The 12,268-nt window shown below is 38.5% G+C and overlaps 1 protein-coding gene across 5 annotated transcripts in view; it reads left to right on the forward strand.

Moving 5' to 3' along the window:
- The window catches only part of TMA16 (translation machinery associated 16 homolog), a 100,899-nt gene that overhangs the window by 16,607 nt on the left and 72,024 nt on the right, over nucleotides 1-12,268 (forward strand). For 3 of the 5 annotated variants that reach the window (XR_010409605.1, XM_064585227.1, XM_064585226.1), the window contains exons 4-6: nucleotides 1,088-1,172; nucleotides 2,338-2,486; nucleotides 6,708-6,750. Coding sequence is in view for 4 of the 5 variants with exons in the window: in XM_064585227.1 (XP_064441297.1) it covers nucleotides 1,088-1,172; nucleotides 2,338-2,486; nucleotides 6,708-6,750 (277 nt within the window). In the remaining variant the exon portion in view is untranslated. Of the gene's footprint in view, nucleotides 1-1,087; nucleotides 1,173-2,337; nucleotides 2,487-6,707; nucleotides 6,751-7,664; nucleotides 8,523-12,268 lie in introns of those variants that run through there. The other 2 variants (XM_045880191.3, XM_064585225.1) reach the window with 2 other exon arrangements.

The raw sequence follows: 12,268 nt of genomic DNA on the forward strand, positions 1-12,268 counted from the left end.
GTCTAAGTATTTTGGAAACAGCAGTTTATATTTAGTGATGTGGATACATGCATCGTCAGTCTGTATCTCAGTGTCACAGTTTTTTTTGGGGGGGGCGGATTTATTGTTAGTAAATTTTTACTTATAAGTCTGACTTCAAAATAGTGACTCTTAGGGGTGCCTGGGTGGCTCAGTTGGTTAAGCGTCTGCCTTTGGCTCAGGTCCTTATCTTAGGGTCCTGGGATGGAGTTCCATGTCAGGCTCTCTGCTCAGTGAGGAGTCTGCTTCTCCCTCTCCCTTGGTGCGTTCTCGCTCTCTCTTCGCTCTTTCTCAAATAAATAAATAAAATCTTAAAAAAAAAAAAAATGACTCTTAGGCTTTATTTATTTGTTTGTTTGTTGTTCTGTTTTAATCTTAGGCTTTACTTGAACACCGATCTCTAATGCTTTCTCAGATAATAGAATAGTATTTCTAAGTAGGTCATCCATATCTGAGGTAGGGCCATTTTTTGATCTGTAATATTGAGAAATCTAACTGCAAGAGACCCTGATGGTCAGATTTACTCTTTGCATAGTATCTGGCAGATCTTGCATGGTTAATGTATTTACTAATTTGAGGCCCTGGACAGGCCACTTAACCTTTCTCATGTGTGAATAGGGATAATAATGTACTAATCCTCATAGGATTGTAAAGCTCTTGACATAGAGCCTGCTGCTTATTAAATGTTCAGCAACGACCATCTTCGCCATTAATCCAATCAAGTTTTCATTTTATTATTTTAGACAACTGTTCTGTCTTTTGCTTTTTAAATACTTAGAACTTCATGTTCTGTTAATGTATTCTTTTTTTTTTTAATGCATCCTTATCGGATAAGAATTACATACTGAGAGGCATCTCTGTCTCTTCCCCAAATTAAAATGTGACAGTTTGATTTCTGACAGACTGGTTTAATTAGCTTTGAGCCCACGCAAGCCTTTATATTTAACATTGAAATAAATTTTGATAGTATTTTAAACACATTGATGTTGAAAATTATGATGAATACTCATTGCTTTAGTGATGATTTATGGTGTTAACCTATCTTTGTACTTTGTACTTGTTGTTATAGGTGAAAAACTGCAGTGGTTTCAAAGTCACCTTGATCCCCAAAAAGTAGGATATTCAAAGAGAGATGCTTGTGAATTAACTGAAAGGTAAACACTGGGTATGTTGTGAGCAAAGTGTCAGAAAAGGGAATTCTGCAACCTGGTTCTTCAAGAGACAGAGTTCTGTTCTCGATTTATAGAGGAGTAAATGGGCTTTGTTACCAAAAGGCTTTAGATTCACACCCTGGTTTAGCCACTCTAGTAGGTTTGTAAGGTTTCTGAGCTTCAGATTGTTACTTAACCCAGTTTCTTGGATCAGGAAAGGCTTCCTATGGAAATATCATCTAAACTGACTTCTGAAGCGTAAGGGTTAGCAGACTGAGGTAAAGTTAATTGAAGAGCTTTTAGGCAGAGATAACAGTATCAGAGGTATGAGTGACAGATTTAGTGATCTACCAAACATTAAATATAATCAAAATAATAGGTTCAAGGAGGGCATTGTGACAGGTACAGCTCACAGAAGACCTCAGGTATCACTGTAAGAGTTTGGACCTTTTCAAAGGACATTGGGAGCCACAAGAAGTTTTTTACAACAGGCACCTGAGATGATCATATTTAAACCTTAGAAATGTCACAGTCGTGAGAACGATGATGATGGCCTGAGGGCACATGGCTTTGGCCAGGACACTGTTGAGAGGCTGATGAAACAATCTAGGCAAGAGATGATGATGTTGGCCTCTGCATGGTTAGTAGCAGTATGGTGAAGAGAAATAAAGATTCCAGAAATATTAAGAAGGTAGAAAGTCTCAATCTTTAGTGAAAACTTAGATATGGCATTAAAGGGAGAAAGTGGAGTCAAGGAGGACGTGTACATTGTTCACATGAGCAAGTGGGTGGATGGTTGTACTATTTCCTAAGATAGAGAGCCAAAGAGATGGAACAGGTTTGGTGGGGGATGGGAGGGGACAGAGGTGAGCACAAGTTCACTTTTGAGGTGTTAAGCCTCCATGGGACATCCAAATGGAGATGTCCAGGAGGTGGTTGAATACGAGGATCCTGGAGTTTAGCAGATACTTGAATAGCAGGCAGTGATCTGATTGCTGAAATTTTGGACATGGTTGGGTTATCCAGGGACCGTCTGAAGTCTGAGGACACGAGGAACTCAGAAGAGTATAAAAATTTTAAGGATAGGCGAAGGCTGGGGTTTGTTTTAAATGGGGTAATGTAAGCCAAATGTAAGACTTGTAACTCATATTGCTTTCTTATTTCTCAGGTATTTAAATCGATTCAGCAGTGAACTAGAGCAGATTGAATTACATAACAGCATCAGAGACAGGCAGGGAAGGCGGCACTATTCCCGGGAGACAGTCATCAAGCAGACAATGGAGCGTGAGCGACAACAGTATGAAGGATATGGCCTTGGTGTGTTCTCTGTGACTTTCTTTTTTTCTTTCTAAAATACATAGGCATATCAGGTTTCTAATTCATTTCAAAGATTTAATTTTATTTATTCTAAATATTTAGTTTAGTTTGAATTTCTTCTTTTGATTTCCTTTCTTTTGTGAGTATATCAAATAATTTTTTAATTCTTTTTTTTTTCTTACATTCTCAAAACTGTCACTTGTCATAGTGATGTATCTTTCCACCCTGACAGTAAAGTTTTCTTTTCCCTTCTGGCACATTCCTAATTTGCTTTATTGTGGAGTTATTACTTGCCCATCTGTAACTACATCAGTGTTCCCTTAGAGTAGGTGCTGTGCCCTTCTTATCTTTCTAATTCTTATAGGACCGATCTATAGTTGTTGCAGTTATTCTTGAGAAACTAGAAATCAAACATTCATTCTTAGCATTGTAGCATTTCTTACCATTCTTAAAGACAAGTATGTTGTTAGTTTATCAACATTATCTGAAGAAAAAGCACTTAGGATACTTAAGGCTTGCAAAGACCACAAACAGGTGAGGATCCAGAGGCAACATGGCATGCAAATGGTATTTGATTGACTTCTTTATTGTCAGTCTAGGAAGTATCTGGCAATTTCACATGAAAAATGTAGATTTTGTGCTTTTTAAAAAAAATTCAAGTGGTCTGGCAACATAATCTGCCTGTAATGGAGTAACAGCTGTCCCTTTTAGACTTGATCATATATTCTCAGGTTTGCCATGGCCCTGAACATTACTTCACTCACATTCCATTTCTGGTCCATGTTATGGCATTTATAGTGTGTGGATTTGCTTGATAAGTACAGTATAAATGAAATATTTAATAGCAAATTAAGTTATTTTTTTATTGTTATTATTTTTTAAAGATTTTATTTATTTATTTGACAGAGAGAGAGACACAGCGAGAGAGGGAACACAAGCAGGGGAGAGGGAGAAGCAGGCTTCCCACTGAGCAGGGAGCCTGATGCGGGGCTCGATCCCAGGACCCTGGGATCATGACCTGAGCCAAAGGCAGACGCTTAATGACTGAGCCACCCAGGCACCCGCAAATTAAGTTTTTAAATTCTGATAATAAAAACACTGAAGTATTAGGACCTTGTGGGTAACTGTTGTGTTGGTCCCAGCCTATTGATGGCAATTCTATCAGCTAGAAATTCCAGAGGCACTCACCTGGGCCTCTAGTACTTGTGTTGAGCCCCCATAGGTATTTCCCCAACTGGAGCCAATGTTGTGGCTGGTGCAGCCCTTGTGGTTCTTACTGTGATTGTAGGATGCGTCTAGTAACAACCGTCAGGGAAATTTGAAAAAAAGAAAAGCCAAGATTTATTACTCACAAGGTCTAGAGGGTCCATAGCATGCCCAGGGCCACACAGGGAGGTCAAGGGTAGAGAGAGGAAGGGAGTATGGACTTGGGGCTCTACCTTTATTAGGGTCTGAAGGTGAGGTGCCTGGGGTTTCACATGTTCACTTTTTTTTTTCCTGCTTATTTATTTATTTAATTTGTATTATTATTATGTTATGTTAATCACCATACATTACATCATTAGTGTTTTGATATTGTTCTGTGATTCATTGTTTGTGTATAACCCCCAGTGCTCCGTGCAGAACATGCCCTCTTTAATACCCATCACCGGGCTAACCCATCCCCCACCCCCCCGCCCCTCTAGAACCCCCAGTTTGTTTTTATTGGTGAATTAAAAACATAACTGGGAGTTAGGGCATGAGAAGGGAAAAGTGGGGTCACTTGAGTGGTGATTTAGTAGGTTACTAGGGCTTTCTAAAAGGGGACTTTGATGGGTGGGCATGGCCTGGTTTCTTATCTAGTTCTGCTGGTAGTGTGTCAGACAGCTGGCAGTATTTTTATTAGAGAAGGGTGTCTTTGATACGGATGTCTACACAGTCAAAAGCTTCGTGTCAGGCACTTACACTGTGGTAACACGAGAGACCCTGAAGTAGTTGGTTGGCAGTTCCTCTTCATCATTTCCAGGAAGTGAGCTGCTTCACTGAAAAAAATAACAGAAAATAGCTGTGGCACTAGATAGGTATGATTTAAACCTTTAGAGCTTACTGTGTAACAGGACAAGTGATTTAACCCTCCCCCCCACTGGGTTTTGTTTTCTTCAATTTAAAAATTGAAATAAATAGTATACCTACTTCCCCAGTTGTTTAAAAGTTACATGAGGTTTCATTGATCAAAGTGCCTGACACAACCTAATACAAGGAGGTTCGGGGAGAGCTTCAAGCACTGCTGTCTGTATCCCTTTCACTGAGTAGTCACCGTGTAAGAACGTAAAATTGCTTTATGCTCCTAGATCTCCCATCTCCTCCTGTTGCGTTTTCTCTGGAACCCACTTTAATTAGTTCTTGTCTCCATCACCCAACAAATACTGGTCACTGATGACCTCTAAGTTGCTAAGGCGAACAGTTGCTATACTGGGTGTTGATTCTCAACTTTTCTGCGGCATTTGATACAGATGATCACTTCATTTTCTTGTCACACTTTTCATTTGGTAAAGAAGACCCAGCCCTTCCCTAATTTTCTTTCTAGTTCAGTTTTCTAAGTTGAATCCTCCTCCGCTTCACAAACTAAATATTGGCCAAGGTTCCCATCCTTGGGCTGCTTCTTGTTTTCTACGTATACCAATTCCTAGTTCATTTCACTCAGCCTGTGGTTTTAAATACCATTTACGTGGTGATAACTTTGAAATTTGTATTTGTTGACCCTAACTTATCCCTAGAACTCCAGACTTGCATTATCAAACTGGGGTTTCTCAGAATCTACTTGAATGTCTTCTAGGCATCTCAGACCTGACGTCCCAAAGCAAAGTCCAGCTTTTCTCCTAAAACTTGTTCGCACATGATCTGTATGTCAGACAGCAGCATCACCACCTGGCCAGTTGCTCAGGCCGGAAACCCGTAGATACTTTCTCGCTCCATCCAGCTCGTCAGCAAAATGTATTTTGCATCTGAAATTTGTGCTGCTAACACCACCACCTCCCTAGTCCAAGCCACCATTGTGTCACCTGTTCCATTGTAACAGCCTGCCAGTTGGTCTCCATGCAGCTGCTCTTTCCTCCTAGAGTCTGTTCACCACGTAGCTGGCAGATGAATTAACAGAGCATGGCCAAGGTCAAAATGTATTGGTGATTGAGCCAGCACAGAAACTCAGATCCAGCGTTCTTCCAGCTGTGCCACAGTGTTTCTTCCAGAGTCAGGGAGTGTGTCTGGTGAAAGGGTTGTGATCTCTGACAACTCCATAAGTGCCTCTTAACATAGGCAAATTGTTACCGAATTCTGCAGGTTCGGAGAAAACTGGATTCTGACACCTCTCCTTCCTCAACCCATGGTAGTATAACTACTTCTGACTCATTTTATTAGGATTTCTTTTTAAAAAATGGTGTTTAATTTACACCTTTTAAACACTTGACCCCCTCATACTCATATTTTCTGAAACTATAGTCATAATCAGCATATAGTTGTGTCAAGCCTTTTTATTTTATCTTTTTCATTCATTGATTCTGATTTTAATTAGTATTTTATTGCATAGTCCTGTTTCAGTTTTTTATACATGCCATTTGTGTTTTACCAGTAACTATGATCGTGCATATTGGTTTATGGTAAACTTTCTAATCATGGTGAGGAACTGTTAAATACCTAGTTTTTTCTTAAAAATGGATTTAAGTTTTATTGAGTTGCTTTGAGCAGCTACTGATTATAGTTTGTTTAAAATTTTTTTCACATTTTGAATAATGTGATTTTTAAAAATATTAAAGAATACTTCTATTTCTCAGATAAACTCTACCTTGCGAAGGTGAAATACATGCTTGAAAAAAAATTGTACTTTTCACCAAGAAAATATATTTAAAAATCTAGCCTATTATTTTAGGGGATTGATCATTAGAAATTGCTATGTGCCTTTCATAGATTAAAAGGACAGGGTTTTATCTCATTAATAGGTTTATTTCATTTTACAGATTCTATGCTAGAATTTATTATTTAATAGCATTCCTCTTAAATCACATTCTTAAGCTAAGCCCTTACTTTTCATACAGCATTATAGCAGTGCTTTGAAATTTTGTTTTGCTTGGATTTTCTTGCTGTCTGTCACTTATTCATCGTATCTGAGATAATAAACAAGAGAACTGTAAAATGTTGTGATTTAAAGAACACTGCTTAATAGATATAAATTATTTTCTTTCCCAGAGATTCCAGACATTGTAAATGCAGGTAATCTGAGAACTTTTAGGTAAGTCTGTCTCTCTCTATTATCCCTTGAGGCTGCATGTAAAATACATGAGACATAAACTTTCTTCCCTTTTGTACTTAGACATTAGAGCTAAAAAAACTCAGGGGTTTCTTTTAACCTTTTCTCTTTTATCAAAGTAAGACTTCCTAATTTGTGTTTATTTGGAACACGTGATGTGCACTGACATGATAGCAACATGGTGCCTTTAAATTCCTTAATATGATACTTAAAAGAACTTGGTCTCACTGTTCTTCCCCAATTCGTATTTTTTAAAAGATAAATTAACAGCAACAGGCTCAATGGCTTAGAGTTCTATCCCTAGACTGTTCACAGCACGCTCTTTTGGAAAAGATGGTTCCTGGGAAGTGATACCAGAGAAAAGGTTAAGTCGTCAAGAACTAGTTAGTTCAGTGGTTGAAAGATGATTTCTGTTCTAACAATAATATATTTTTGGTTACTGAAACTTTGACTTCCCACCAAGTGTGAAAGGTTAAATCGTTTCTGACTGCACTTTGGAGATTTGCGAGTACAATATAGTTACTGCTTTTGAGGTTCTTGATACTATATGGCCCATATGGAGTGATCAGGTTAGGGAGAATAAACCAATGGCAGAGCCTCCTTGTCACTTCTGCCTAATAGTTGCCTGTACTGCGTTGGAAGTTTGGGATATGTGGGAATCTCTGTGCAGTTACTGCTGTTGTAGATTAATGAGAAGATGCAATATGTACGGACAATGCAAGCCTTCCTTCTTGGGACTTTTTTTCCCTAATGCATATAGTGTTTGTTTCTAGGGCATTTGGATCTGCAATAAATGTATAAGCTTTGTTCTGCTGCTTTCAGAGTTTTAAATATTGACTGCTTCGCCATCTTGCACCCCAGCAACCCTCTCTATGTACTCTCTTTTGTTTATTTAGGGAATGGGATTTCGATCTGAAGAAATTGCCAAACATTAAAATGAGAAAAATTTGTGCTAATGATGCAGTCCCCAAGAAGTGGAAGAAAAAAACTGTTACGGCTGTAGACAAAGATTTAGGGGAACTGGAACTAAAAGATGAATCAAGTGATTCAGATGAGGAAATGACAGCAGTGGCCTAATTGTCCTTTGCTTGCTGTGAAAGCAAATAATTGGAGAGCTTCAAGTTCTCTTTGACCTGATTATGGTAAATAACTGTCCAGATACAAGAATTTGCTATGAAACTTCTTGCATCATGGAATCCCATTTGCAGTTTCAAAAACAGTGTTACGATTTTCATTTAAAAATGAATGTTGCTTTTCGTTTACATTCAGTTGCTAAAATAGATATAGTGAAATAAAAGCACAATCTAAGATCCATTTAATCTGAATTTCCCGGGCAGGGGGAGTGATATGAATGAGGACAGAAAGGTTTTGATTTTCTTCCTCATGTTTACCTCGGATCACCTGATCTCACAGTCTGGGGCTTGTATAGCAACGTGTTTGCTGTAAGGGTCCTATGGATACTTCTTGAGCAGTGATGATAGCTAAATTGGCTTTCAGTAATAGTGTTTCACTAACCTTCCTCTTAAACATAACACCTATTTTCTTTCCTTGTAAAATAAGGAAAATGTGATAGGGAATAAATATACACTGATAGATTGTATGTTATTTTTATTATCTTTAAGCCAGAGTTAAATGGTAAAGTAAAAAACTGGGGTCTATTTTCATGATGTTGGCCTCCCACACTTAATCTGTTATCTTTTGATCGAGGGGATAAATGATTTCAGGTAACTCTGTTTCTGTATTATTTTCTGCTTTCTTATGAAAAATGATAGGTTTTATTTGTGGAAACAACTAATGATTAGAGAATCAGTTATTGCAATTGTGTTATTTGTGTTATTTATTCTTCTAAGAGATAGGCTAAATGACATATAACTCAGTATTTCAAGTATCATGAAAGACATGGATGTGTTAGAATGTTGTTCTTCGTAGAACTCGTAAAAGGCAATTATCTTTTAGGCTATTTTCTAAAGAATACAATGCGAATATATTTGAGTATTTTCAAGAAAAGAAATACAAAACATTAATGCTATAAGAGGTTAACTAGATATCAACTGTCTTATTAACAATTTATTTAAAATGTTACAGCTTTTTTATTACTGAAAATTAAGAATAAAATTTATTTTCATAATTTCATTTCTTAAAGTTCTAATTATTTCATTTTTTTCAGTGTTTTAACTGATGCTGATTTGCTTTAGTAATTTTCATAAAAATATGGCTTTATGGTTACAGAAGTTTCAGTCTCTTTAGTCATTAGAAAGTGTCCTTTTTTTGTTTCAAAATGGCTATAAAAACTGAATTTTAAATTATAGTAAAGAGAATAGAAACTGTTTTATCCTGTCTGATATTTAAAAAGGCATACTGTTAGATAAATAAGAAAATGGCAGATCATCCTCCCCCTCAGACATTTGTTCCTAGTTTTCCCTGTACCATCAAAGCAAAAAAAGACAACAGGCACACTGCTTGGAACTAGAATAGGTAGATACTTGTTGAATGAATGAATTTACTTTACCATTTAGGATAATAATTATAATTCATAATCACATTTTATTATATATCATTAAATAATGTGGCAGTAACAGTCATAATTTGTTGTTAGAATAATGCTTTTAAGTGATATCCTTAATCATTGTCTGTAGAACATGTTTTTTCTGCAGTGATAACTTGTGCTACCTTATCTAGATTCTTTTCCGGTCAGTAGTATGTCTTTGTAAGATAGCTTCTTCAGTCTGTGGCCACGGAAGAGAGTAAAAGCAACTCACTTGGTTGGCAGTTCTGTGCAAACCGGGGGCTGGTGAACTTTTTTTGTAAAGAGCTAGATAGTAAATATTTTAGTTATTGCAGCCCAAATGGCAGTTTCTGTTGCATATTTGTGTGTGTGTGTATGTGTGTGTGTGTGCATTTTACCACCCTTTACAAATATAAAGATCATTCTTAGTTCATGGCCATACACAGAATAGGCCACAGGCTGGGCTTGGCCTGCTTGCCATCATTTGCCGACAAGCTGAACTTGCATGGATATGGGCTAATTCTACATTTCTAAGCTCAAAGCACCTAACTCTGACACTGGTGATCTCTTTCCTAATACCTTAGTCACTTCTTTGCCTCACCGACATAGACCATAGGCATCTCTTTAGGATTCTGTTCACCTCAAATAGAAGCTTTTTCTACTCCTATATCCCTTGTGCTACTGGAGCAGGAGATTAGATAGGTGTCCTCTTTGCTCTACCACCACTTCCTCTTAGTTCTTTTAAGTTCTGCCATTGTCTCCCTTTCCTTGTTATCTTACCTCCCAGAAGAACCTTCTGCCCATTCCACGACTTTGGCTCTTGGCTCAGTTTTCTTCTCTCCTATTTCAATCATGTTACTGATTCCAGAAGCCTTGTGGATAACAAATCTAACATGGTGACCTTTACCTTTCCCAGTCTTTTTCTCCATCCCATCAGAGGCCTACCCGTGGTTACACCCAGATCCTTATCAGCTCCTGAAACTCCTGTAAACTTGACGGACTCTTCTGTTCTCCATTCACTATCTCCCATCCCCTTCCATTGCTGAAGTTCCACACTTTGACCTCATTTCTTTCATTGTGCACCACCTATCTCCTGTTTTCAATTATTGCTTCAGATTTTGTTGAGATTCAGATTTAATTGCCTCCCTGCATATGCCCTGAATCCCTCTGCCCCGGGCTGCATAGTATTCCTCTTTAAAAACTCAAACTGAAAAACACTTAGTTAATCTGTCTCCTTCATACCTGTTGTTCCCAAGCAGCTCAGCGTTGCTGGAGAATATCAGACAGCATGTCAGGCATTCACGTTTGCACATTGCAAGTGGATTCTCAGTACTGATGAGCAATTTTACTGTGTTCCTCTAATAAGTTCCCTTTCTAACTTTGAGATAATTCTTTCACTACCTTTTTCCACATGTTCTAGTTCATCTTTAATATTTGCCTCTTCGACATTCATCTGTTCACTTTATATGCATCATTGAGAAGATACAAACTATCATTTTCTTTTCTTTCGATTTTGTGAATGTAGTCGCTTTTCTTCTTTCAAAGGCAAATACTCCTGCTTGTGTTCTGGATCTCACTCCCTACTGTCTCCTGAGGAACCTTGAATCTCTCCCAAGTTTTTCACCTAATTTCTCAAGCCAGAAAACTGCCTGTAAATCATCCTTGATTCTTCTCTTTCTCTTTTCCACACCCTCCCCAATCTAATTTAATTAGTGAGTATTTCTGGTTCTATTTCCAAAAAGAGAGTCAAATCAGTCCATGTCAGGCCATCTCCATGTCTTGCCTGTGCTGTGTCCATTTGCTTCCTCACTCGCCCTCGTGCCACCATTCTTGGTCCTGGGAATCCGTTCTCCAGAGTTGCTCATGAATTTTTGGAAATGTACACTAAAATATGCTCCTCCTCTGTTCATATTGTTACAGTATCATTCTGTCACGTTCTTCATGGTATGTTTATTTGATGGGTGTAATTTTATATCTAAGCACTTTTTTTTGAGATTTTATTTTTTAGAGCAGTTTTAAGTTCACTTCAAAATTGAGAGGAAGGTAAAGAGATTCTACCCCCTGCCCCCACACATGCATAGCTTCCCCCGTTACTGACATCCCCCACCAGAGTGGCATATTTATTACAATTGCTGAACTTACACTGATAATCTGTCACATTTTGAATGAAATTCACATTCCCTACCGTGGCCAAAGAGGCCTGAAATGATTTGATTCCTGACTGCTTCTCCCACCTCAGCTTGGCTTACTGTACTTCAGATCGCAGGCCTTCTGTCCATTCCTAGCATGGCCAAGCTAGTTTCTATGGTGGAGCAGCTCTGCTGGCACCCTGATGACCGTGTGTTTGTCCACGTAGGCCAGGCTTGGTTCAGGCTGACCTGAGCCTTAGAATGAATGCCCTATGAGCTTCCTGGAACACAAGGATATGGGACCTGCAGGAACTACTGAGGGCCACTTCACGTTTGCCTCCCTATCTTTCCAGGAGGACATGTGAGACAGTTTGTCCTTGCCTCTGGATTTTGATGAAGTTTGAGACCATTCCATTGTGAGGCCCTTTAGGGTGTAGCTGCAGGCCACAGACTTGCTTAGCTGCAACAGGGAATCAGCATCTCAGCACCAGGGTGCCCCGCTCCTTATGTTGCATTATCTATCATATCTTTGATCTATCATGCCTTCTTTTTGTGTCTTCCCTTGGGACAAGACTCACGGGGGGCTGGCAGTTTGCCTTTCTTTTGCTATCTCTGTAAGTAATAAACTGTCAGACTCTAACAAGGGTTTGTTCTTTCCTTAGTAGCTGAATCTTGCCACTTGCCACTAAGGAGTTTGGTTACTGTTCCCTCTGCCTGCATCGCCCTGTCCCTGAGTTAAAGTATTTCCTTGTTAATCACCTCTTTATTCCTTTCTATAATGTCAGGGTTGGTCCGTCTATGTTGGCTTTAATGTAATATGAATATGTTCAGACCCTGCTTAAAAACACAGACTATTATAAAATCT

Source organism: Mirounga angustirostris, unplaced genomic scaffold (genome assembly GCF_029215605.1).
Source record: "Mirounga angustirostris isolate CCGP_5_RB_7025 unplaced genomic scaffold, mMirAng1.0.hap1 SCAF_2, whole genome shotgun sequence".
NCBI classification, from domain to species: domain Eukaryota; kingdom Metazoa; phylum Chordata; class Mammalia; order Carnivora; family Phocidae; genus Mirounga; species Mirounga angustirostris.